Below are 11,492 nucleotides of genomic sequence, written 5' to 3' on the forward strand. Positions count from 1 at the left end.
GATCAACAATACAGAATAAACAAACCATCTATTTAGCGAGTGAAGAGATGTGATCAACACTGATGAACAATTCATAAGATATTTATTCTAAGAAAAGGCCACAGTAAAAGTCTCTGTCACTAAACACGTCGTTACCCTAGAGGATTCTATCGCTAACTGATGTTCCAGTCTCTAACCCACAATATCCCAAACGTCACTAGTCCCGTTCAATAAACGTCTTCTATGGTGCGTCGCTAAATAAATAATACTATAAATTAGGTGCCTAACAGTTGTCTATCTATGCCTTTGTAATGAGCGGGTATGCGTAGCATCCACACCATCTTTGAGCAGTCTTAGCTGCGATGGGCTGGCCACATCTGTAAAATGGAAGAATCCCACATCGCTAAACGACGCCTTTATGAAGAGGCGTAGTAAAGGGGTAATGGGGGGGGGGATCACGATGCCCCGGGCGCCACTCTCAGGGGCGCCACACGCAGCCTATGCTTCTATGTTATGTTCATGGAAAATGAGGTGGGCACCAATAAAATACATTGCCCCGGGCGCACGTTTCGCTCACTACGCCTCTACCTTTATGGCCATATAAATAAAAAAAAGCACTCATATTGGATACTAAGGAAACGATCCTGGGACACCATCAAAGCTTCTCTGAAAGCGTTCAGCATTGAGCCTGCCACCTGGGAGACAGAAGCACATGATAGAGAATCATGGCGTCGCACTGTGAAAATTGGCACACTAATTGCAGAGGACAAAAAAAGCAGCGCTGGAAGAAGAAGCAGGGCCGGCCATAGGGCAATGAAATCTGTGCGGCCGCAGTGGGCCCCGCACTTAGATAGTCCCCGCGATAACTCTAGGTATAAATTATTAAATTAAACCATTATAACTTTTAACAGGGTTTTCCGCGGCCTCCTCAGGAGTCAGGAATTCATGGAAATCTCCTGAAATTGCAAAATATAAAAAAAAATCACCGAATGGTATAAATATAGATCTAAACTATTTGCGATCTTTAAAAAAAAATCAAAGCGATATTTTTTTTTAAATTTACATACTTAGATCTTGAGAAATAAATCTATAATTAGAATGAAAATAAAGATCTAGTTTCACATAGATCTAAATCTAGACAGATTTGATCTAGTATTTGCTCTTAATATACTTATTCCTACCCAGACTGAGCCCTGAGCAATCCATTTCGCATAGGGACCCTCAATTGTTTGGACAGGCCCTGAGAAGTAAAATATCATTTGTTCCTGTATGATTACATACATGTCTTTGTGATTTTAACACAGTTTCGGTGTAAATCTTTTCAATTAATATAGCTCGTAATTTTAATAATAAAATGTATAATATTAACAAAGCTTATATCAACACACTCTGTCTGTATGGTAAAAAGTTTGTACTAGAGTAGGAATTCATAACAAGCGAAATATAATCATATATTTTTTTTAAAAAAGGTGTCACCTTGTGTTGTCAGGTAAAAGAAATAGGTGTGCAAAATTTCAGCTTAATCCGAGAATGGGTTTGGGAGAAATAACGTGTACACACCTTTTACCAGACAGACAGAGTGAGTTGATATAAGCTTTGTAAAATATATATAGATTCCTTGTTTGAAATTTCGATTGTAAACCTAGATTTTTTTTTTCTATTTATTTCGACAGAAACCTTTTCCCACGATGAAATCGAGGTGTCTCCCTACTATGAAATTGCAGACCTTACTTCGGAGCTCTCGGATGATGACAACGTAATTCTGACATGCACATACGAAGTAAGACATGTCATTCTTATTTAAAGACATTGGTGTTTCAAATCAATCCCCCCCCTCCCCACCAACATTCAGGGTTAGTTTTATAGCTGATAGGCATAATAATGGAAGTATGGAGTTTCAGCATTGGAAATTCTCCAGCTTAATTTCTGTTAAAGGGGGGTTTGGTGGTTGAGTGGGGATTATGAATTTCGATTCTTAGGGCACCGCTGAGTCCAATCTACTCTATTGGGTACCTGACTTTAGTTAGGGAAAGTGAAGGCGGTTGGTCGTTGTGCTGGGTACATGACACCCTGCTCGTTAACCGTTGGCCAAAGAAACAGATGATCTTAACATCATCTGAGATCACTAGGTCTGAAAGGGGAACTAATTTTGGTTAAAGATAGGTAACTTCTTATCTTGTAGATTTACAACAGTGTTTCTCAAACGTGTCCTTTAACGGAACACTTCGCTCCTTTGGAGTATTTAACAACAAACAAAATATTTAAAAAAAAAATAAAAAAAAAAAAACGTATCTAAGGGAAAAAGTACCGCACTTACAACTACATCTCTAAATAATTCAGAAGTTATTTCCACGTTGGTATCAAACAAAACATTATTAATAACTAGTAATTCATTGTCTATTCAGTTAATGTTTTGTAACTGTGCAAAGTTTTAACTTGATCCGAGAATGGGTGTGGGAGAAATGAACAAACTTTTTACCAGACAGACAGATAAAAATATCATAAACGTTTAAAAAAAAACCCATAGATTATCAACGTATTCTTTATACACTGATTACACACACAAAAAAATCTAGCTATTTATAGTTTTGTTTTTCAATATATATGAAAATCTGTATGACTCTTGATGTCTCCTTTTGTAACAGTATAAAGTAAAGCAAACCTTACCAGCAACGTCCCTCTCCCACTTGTTGTTACCAGTCGTTGACTTGTAGCACCAAATGCTAGTAGACAACTAAACCGTTGTAGGTGTAATGTATCTTAACCAATAGAACTTCAATAACTGCCTTTTGTGAACTTTTTATTTATAACCTAGACAAAATCAAATTGTAATGAGATAAAATAACTTTAGCAGACTTTAGTAATAATATTCTTTAGCATAATTTAACTCACTACAATAACACAACCTTTCAGTCTCACGTTCTAGAGTCGTCTCTCCTAACTAAGACCAAGTGATGACAATGCCACCTATGTTGCATCATTCTCAACCAATCGCTAACCTCTTCCCGCCGTCATCATATAAACACACACACACACATACACGCTACATAGCATCCCCCCCCCCCCCTTTACTTTCGATTTTATTTTCATTCTTGTCTCTTTGTCCTAAATATTTAGCATGCCATTAAATCTATTTTTAGTTACTTTTCGAATAGACAAGAATGCTTGTACTACTGTTTCACTTTGATTCTTGGAACAATTGTTGAAAAGGTTTTACTTTACACACTATGAAAATAGCTAAGGGGTCCCAAAAAGATTTATAAGTTCTTTTATTTAAAATCGATTTTCATAATATGCCATTAATATCGTTATCACCATTTATCTTCACATTGCTTCATCTTCATTATTATCTTTTTTATTGTAAGCTTCTTTTTTTTTTTTGATCACAATTATCACCGTTTTCCTTCAACATTATCTAAATTATCATCGTCCTTCTTTATCTTTATTATTTTCATCGTTGTAATCATCATCGTCATCCCCAGAATCAACCTTATTATTATGATCGCCATCACCATCATCATTTAACATCATTACCCTCTGTGTATATTGCTAATGCCGCCAACTTGTCAGAATGGGCCAGAATAAAAAAATTCATGTTTCTAAACAGGGCGAGAAGGGACTGAATAACTTTTGGGAAACCTGCTCGAACTTAAACATCAGTGCCAACATTTTTGATGACGAGAGTATAAGAACCCGAGACGCGCTCGGATGCCACACAACGTACTACAGGTCCACCATGAGCTTCAAACTCAGCTCGGGTATGAGTGGGTGGACCTATTTCTGTGACGTCTACAATGGACGCACCCTTGTGAGCACAGCACAGTACACCATCGTTGTCAAAGGTAGGGATGTTCTCGTGGGTCAAGTCTGGCGAGTGACATTAGAAGTGTTATAGGATTGTACTTATTTCATTATGCTATATTAAATCTCACAACATTGTTTCGTTTTTGTCCGTGACTGTTAAATTGTCACAATATTGTTTCGCCTCTCTGCGAGTCCTGTTTTTAATAACTCTTTCTCTCCTAACTGACGATACCAGCGTTGATTCCACCAGAATGTAGTAAATAATGACGGAGAGAAAGAGTTAAATGTACAGAAACTGTTCGTCTCTTTCCATCCATGTCGCAATTAAATGTCAAAAATGTGTTTCACCACTTTCCGTGTCTGTTTTAACTAAATGTCACAAAAATGTTTAATCTTTTTCTTTGTCTCAATTAAAGGTCATAAAATAGTTTAGCCTGTTTCCCTGTCTGTTTTAACGAAATGTCACAAAATATATTCACCTCTTTTGTTGTCTGTTTTAGCTATATGTTACGAAATTGATTCACCTAGTTCCTTGTCTATTTTAACTAAATGTCACAAAATTGGTTCACCTAGTTCCTTGTCTATTCTAACTAAATGTCACAAAATTGATTCACCTAGTTCCTTGTCTATTCTAACTAAATGCCACAAAATTGGTTCACCAAGTTCCTTGTCTATTCTAACTAAATGTCACAAAATTGGTTCACCAAGTTCATTTTCTATTCTAACTAAATGTCACAAAATTGATTCACCTAGTTCCTTGTCTATTCTAACTAAATGTCACAAAATTGATTCACCTAGTTCCTTGTCTATTCTAACTAAATGCCACAAAATTGGTTCACCAAGTTCCTTGTCTATTCTAACTAAATGTCACAAAATTGGTTCACCAAGTTCCTTGTCTATTCTAACTAAATGTCACAAAATTGATTCACCAAGTTCCTTGTCTATTCTAACTAAATGTCACAAAATTGATTCACCTAGTTCTTTGTCTATTCTAACTAAATGTCACAAAATTGGTTCACCTAGTTCCTTGTCTATTCTAACTAAATGTCACAAAATTGGTTCAACAAGTTCCTTGTCTATTCTAACTAAATGTCACAAAATTGGTTCACCTAGTTCCTTGTCTATTCTAACTAAATGTCACAAAATTGGTACACCTAGTTCCTTGTCTATTCTAACTAAATGTCACAAAATTGGTTCACCTAGTTCCTTGTCTATTCTAACTAAATGTCACAAAATTGGTTCACCAAGTTCCTTGTCTATTCTAACTAAATGTCACAAAATTGGTTCACCTAGTTTCTTGTCTATTCTAACTAAATGTCACTAAATTGCTTCATCTAATTCCTTGTCTGTTTTAACGAAATGTCACAAAAAATATTCACCTCTTTTGTTGTCTGTTTTAGCTATATGTTACGAAATTGATTCACCTAGTTCCTTGTCTATTCTAACTAAATGTCACAAAATTGATTCACCTAGTTCCTTGTCTATTCTAACTAAATGCCACAAAATTGGTTCACCAAGTTCCTTGTCTATTCTAACTAAATGTCACAAAATTGGTTCACCAAGTTCATTTTCTATTCTAACTAAATGTCACAAAATTGGTTCACCAAGTTCATTTTCTATTCTAACTAAATGTCACAAAATTGATTCACCTAGTTCCTTGTCTATTCTAACTAAATGTCACAAAATTGATTCACCTAGTTCCTTGTCTATTCTAACTAAATGCCACAAAATTGGTTCACCAAGTTCCTTGTCTATTCTAACTAAATGTCACAAAATTGGTTCACCAAGTTCCTTGTCTATTCTAACTAAATGTCACAAAATTGATTCACCAAGTTCCTTGTCTATTCTAACTAAATGTCACAAAATTGATTCACCTAGTTCCTTGTCTATTCTAACTAAATGTCACAAAATTGGTTCACCTAGTTCATTGTCTATTCTAACTAAATGTCACAAAATTGGTTCAATAAGTTCCTTGTCTATTCTAACTAAATGTCACAAAATTGGTTCACCTAGTTCCTTGTCTATTCTAACTAAATGTCACAAAATTGGTTCACCTAGTTCCTTGTCTATTCTAACTAAAGGTCACAAAATTGATTCACCAAGTTCCTTGTCTATTCTAACTAAATGTCACAAAATTTATTCACCTTGTTCCTTGTCTATTCTAACTAAATGTCACAAAATTGGTTCACCTAGTTCCTTGTCTATTCTAACTAAATGTCACAAAATTGGTTCACCTAGTTCCTTGTCTATTCTAACTAAATGTCACAAAATTGGTTCACCTAGTTCCTTGTCTATTCTAACTAAATGTCACAAAATTGGTTCACCTAGTTCCTTGTCTATTCTAACTAAATGTCACAAAATTCGTTCACCAAGTTCCTTGTCTATTCTAACTAAATGTCACAAAATTGGTTCACCAAGTTCCTTGTCTATTCTAACTAAATGTCACAAAATTGGTTCACCTAGTTTCTTGTCTATTCTAACTAAATGTCACTAAATTGCTTCATCTAATTCCTTGTCTATTTTAACTAAATGTCACAAAATTGTTTCGTTTCATATGAACACGAAAGTTGAATGTCTACTTTTTATCTTGTTTTATTCACGCCATTGTCATGACTAAAAGTATTTCGACTATATGTTATGAATTTTTGAAATTTTGTTTACGTAGCTGTTTGAAAAATCACTGTACTATAATGTCTATTGTTTCCTTCTGTGACACTGACTAAGGGGTTCCAATGATAACTCTTTTACAACTTTTTTATCTACCTATCTCTTAACTCCTATTCTCTACGCCGTCTTCCCCATCATCGGTCAATGTTCCTGATCCTGTATAATAGTTCCAGAAAAGTTATCTGATCCTAACCATCATTTCTCTTTATTTAGAACTGACTTAAAGCGCTATTATGAGACGACTTTTGGTACATCATGTCTACTCATTTTCTGACCCCTGTCGTCCTCACCGCAAGGCAATATGTCATAATAACACACGATTATTTAGTCTGTATATAAGACCGAAGCAAAAGCCAGCTTAACCTGCTCTTTTTGTGGATGGGAGTGTCTCTCCATAATAGGGCTCCACAGCCACATGAGAAAGTGTGTGAGATGAACCATAGTCGTTCTACCACTGAAGGAGGCCAACAAAATATAAGACATCACACACTATAAACTGCTCTCCCTCTCTCTCTCTCCCAGTCAATTATTCATCCAGGCGTCTCGGTTCTGGACGAGTCTCTCTAACTAGACCAACGTCTTGCTCCTTATGATTGACGTCTGCCTATCTTTTTTGTGTGTGGGCTTCTCTTCCTTTTGGGGATTTCGGATGAGGGCTTGTTTCAAGATACTGCTAAATAGATGAAGCTTTCCACCTCAATTAGCACCTCGCGTTGAGCTCTGATCGACGTCTCTTTGGATGACAGTTTAGCAGTTTAGATTTTAATTATTTTTAAACACTAGATTTGAAAAACGTGTTTGTTCCGTCTTTAAAAATGGGTCAAAGACTGAACAAAAAATCGCAAGTTTGCAAGATTAAACACTAATAGCTGTATTTGCCGTGGCTTATATAGCTCTACCTATGAAGTTGTGTTTACTGAGCGCCTAAAGGCAGCACGGAAAACCTTCTCTTAGATACCCCCTCCCCACTGGTCTACAAATGAGATTGGACCATAGCGCTCTGAGCATGCTATAAGCATATACTAATAATAATTCTTTTCGTTTTGTTTCCAAACAGCAAAGTTGCACTTTTGTAAGTAGATATCAGTTTGTAAACGAATGTGTTTTAAGAGTATTGAAGAATTTTAAAATTAGTTGATTATTTTTAATATATTTTATTTCGTTAGTCTTTGCAAGTTTCCCATTCAGTTATATGTTTAAACTTTTAATGTTTTGATTTGTTTAAACTTTTAATGTTTTGATTTGAATGTTTCTTTCTTGTCTTCCTTTACACGCAGTATTGAAGCGTTTTTTTTTTTTGATGTCTTTACTTGTTTAACGTTACATGTTCTTCGGATGTTTCTATGAAATCGAGCCTTGAACCCTAACCCAAGACCTTCCAATGGAAGGATTTGGCGGCGGGCAGGATTTGACTCCTGGACAATCAAGATGACAGTCCAGAGCGCATGCACCACGACTTGGCAGAAATCATTGTGTTAATCCCCCGTAGCAACTTTGAAGTCGGTCATAATTTGAGGCTGCTCATAATTGGCTGCGAAGGTTTAAGCCAGTCGTGATAATATGCTATCTAAGGTCTTCGAAGGTGTACACCTCCAGTACTGTGTACGGGATGATATTCTTTGAAACATTGTTCGATCGTTTCCATTGCCGTCATCTAATGCTGCCTGGTCGTGCGGTTTGCGCGCTGGACTGTTGTTCGATAGTCCAGGGTTCCAACCCTACCCGCTCCCATCCCCTATAGTCCTGCGGGAGGGTTGGACTAGGAAGTAAACTATCTTCAACTCTGAAGGAACATCCGAAACTTGCAAAACAAACATACACAAATTTTACAAATATTCCTATGAGCCGAAACTTAAAGTGAATTTTCCAGTTTCCAATCTCTAATGCCCTACTAGGAAAAAAAAACTGGTCGCCCCACCTCCGATTTGTGGATGTAATCAAACGGCACCTGAAAGCAGTGAATATTGATACTGGCTACTGGGAAGACATGGGAGACGCAGTGGCTGAGCGATAAAGTGCTTGGCTCCCGAACCGTTGGTCCCGGGTTCCAATCCTGGTGAAGACTGGGATTTTTAATGTTTGGGCGCCTCTGAGTCCACCCAGCTCTAATGTCAGGTAAACAAATCAGGGCTGGGTGAACTCAGAGGCACCCTAAAGATCCCGAAATTGATATTCCAAGTCTTCAGCAGATTTGAACTCGGAACCACTCGGTTCGGAAGCCAAGCGCTTTACCATTCAGCCACCGTGCCTCCAGTTAGTAGATTCTTTTTTTTTACCTTTACCTATCCCTTAGTCTGTTGGACCGTTGGGGCCATGCACGGATTGTTTGACCGTTAGTAGATATACCAAATTAAATATGTGATTATCCTACGCTCTGAATACAGTGATAACATTAAATGTGCGTGTTCTTCCACAGCAAGGTCCACTGGCGCAATCTCGCAGCACAAGCTATCTTTGTCCGAGATCCTCGTCTACTTATTGGTCACCATCAAGACTTTACGTCTGCTGAATTGTGGGAGTTGTCTCTAATTGGCACGCCATTATCATTAATGTCATTTTTTTTAAAAAACATTACGTTTAATAGTGTGTCATTTGTCATCAAGAATTTTTTTTACATTATTAAAATATTGATGATACAAAACATTAACAAAAAATATTAAAATAAATACAGGGAATAAAAATTCTTTTATTTATTACAGGAAGAAAAAAACTATATTTATTAGAGATGTTTTATTTTTATAAATTTTAACCTCAGGGTACGTAACCTAGATCATTCTGATTTTTCGCAAATGAGCAATTAGTCGGAGCTTTTGGAAATGATGTCAATAATATTACATGTTATCAAATTATGCATGTTTATAATACTTAATATACTGTATATATTGCTGAGATATCTGAGTTTTTCAAAGTAGTAATATATTATTTACAAAATTGAAATAGTACTTAGGTGAAATATACTATTGTGTCTATACTTATTTTAAAATTGCCGCAAATTAGATATTTGTAGTCATAATGTTTGTACAGTCAGGCTTGGTGTCTATTGCTTGCAATAAAGCTTAAAGGCTTAGGCTCGCACAGCCAAAATGATAAATATACAACGCACGTAACGTATCAGTCTATCGACTTTGTTCGGATACACAACTGGCACTGAAATGCTATAAGTCCAGCTCACGCCCTACGTCATCAAATAGGAATGGAGAAGTCTTCTCTTTATTTTATGTGCCTAACTGAATCGTAATTACCTTATAGCATATCAGCAAAAAGAAAAGGCATTATCTTGGGCAAAAACAGTATAATCTCATTGTGGGTAATTTGACTCTGAACCCATTACAAATGTTATGTTTTTATTAATGTTTTTGAATATCCTTTTTTGAGATAGATCTACGTCTATAGTGCAGTTAATGAGCGTACATCTTGAGAGCAAAAATGATTATATATTTATATATTTAATGAACCATTGTAAACAATAAACAATATAAATTATTATGTCTTATTGGAGTCTCATTTAAATTTTAAGAATTTTTGTTTTGTTTTTTACGTCCATATAAAGTTCTCTTTTGTTATTCAGACAGATTTTTTTTTAACTGCTGTGAAGTTACTCTTTTGTAGTCTGTGCCTAGGAAAATTGGTTATGTTGGGTTGTGGTTATAATGTAGTTATGAGGTCTGTTTGGGAAGAAAATAATTATCAGTTTCATAGGGGTGATCGCAGTGTCTACAGAAGGCTGAGTGTGTGGTGTTTATTTGTTTTTTACCAAACTTCTATCAACTTACTCTGTCTGTCTGTCTGTCTGGTAAAAATTGTGTACACGTTATTTCTCCTACACCCATCCTCGGATCAAGTTGAAACTTTGCACAATAATTCATGGGCGTAGACAAGACATGAATCAATAAAAAAAAAATTAGTCAATTGATTACGGCTAATTAATTAACTTGTTTGATACCATCAATGGAAATGTATCCTCCAGTATTCACAGATACGGCTAAATATGTAGGGTTTCGTGCCCTTAGATAGTTGTACACGTTATTTCTTCCACGCCCATTCTCGGATCATTTTAAAACTTTAAACAATTATTTATTGTTGTGAACAAAATGTGAGAACTTAAAAAAAAAATAATTTAAATTAAATTAAAATCAAACAGTAAAACAATTAAGTATATGTAATTAATTATTTTGTTTGATATCGAATAAGGAAAATTATGTATACAATATTGAGAAATATAGTTCTAGGTGTGGAGTTCTTTCCCTTAGATGACTTTGTTCTTTTTAAAAAGAATATTTGTTTTGTTGCTTGTGGGGAGCATTCAAAGACGAGTGTCAAATGAGGACATCTGAAACAGAACTACAATGGCGGCTAGGCCACACGATGACCTGCTGACAGATGTAAAAAACAACAACATAATATAGCTGTATGGTCATATCACGAGGGCATTAGGACTCTGAAAGACACATGGAGGAAAAAAAGAAGAGGCAGACAAAGTGATGGTATTACAGAGAGCATTGAAGTGTGATGGTCAACAGAGTAAGTTTGGTGTCCAAATTGGTTCAACAGGATACGAGAAGGTCCTGTGCTATGTTGAACGATTGCTGGTGTCATTTGTCTCTAAAAAGCTCGGCCTTTGCTTCCGTTGGTTGAGGCTCTCTTTATTGTGATAGCTGACTAGCTTTATAAACATTGATTTTTATTTTAAAACGGACTCCGCGGCAAAGTCTTATCATATATAATACAGACGTTACTTAAAAAAAAAAGATGATTACACGTCATGCGTTAAGCACTTCCGAACATGGGCCTGGGTTCGAAACTCAGTGACGACTAAGATTTTAATCTTGGGGATTTTTAGGTCGCCCCTGAGTCCAGCCAACTCTAATGGGTACCTGACTTTAGTTGAGGAAAAGAAAAGACGGTTGGTCGTTGTGCTGGCCACAAAACACCCAAAGAAGAAGATCACCTTAAGGTAAAAGAAAGAGAGGTATGTAATGAGAAAGAGAGGTAGGGAGAAGGAAAGAGAGGTTTTTGGAGAGAAAAAGAGGCTAGGAGAGAGA

The 11,492-nt window shown here is 36.1% G+C and overlaps 1 protein-coding gene across 1 annotated transcript in view; it reads left to right on the forward strand.

Moving 5' to 3' along the window:
* LOC106060352 (uncharacterized) overlaps positions 1-9,933 on the forward strand; it is a 38,503-nt gene extending 28,570 nt beyond the window's left edge. Inside the window, exons 15-18 of the mRNA XM_056017456.1 lie at positions 1,653-1,759; positions 3,587-3,821; positions 7,508-7,522; positions 8,867-9,933. Coding sequence (XP_055873431.1) covers positions 1,653-1,759; positions 3,587-3,821; positions 7,508-7,522; positions 8,867-8,979 — 470 coding nt within the window. The 3' untranslated portion in view covers positions 8,980-9,933. The remainder of the gene's footprint in view (positions 1-1,652; positions 1,760-3,586; positions 3,822-7,507; positions 7,523-8,866) is intronic.
* Positions 9,934-11,492: the final 1,559 nt, after the last annotated feature.

This window comes from Biomphalaria glabrata, chromosome 18 (genome assembly GCF_947242115.1).
Source record: "Biomphalaria glabrata chromosome 18, xgBioGlab47.1, whole genome shotgun sequence".
Lineage (NCBI taxonomy): Eukaryota > Metazoa > Mollusca > Gastropoda > Planorbidae > Biomphalaria > Biomphalaria glabrata.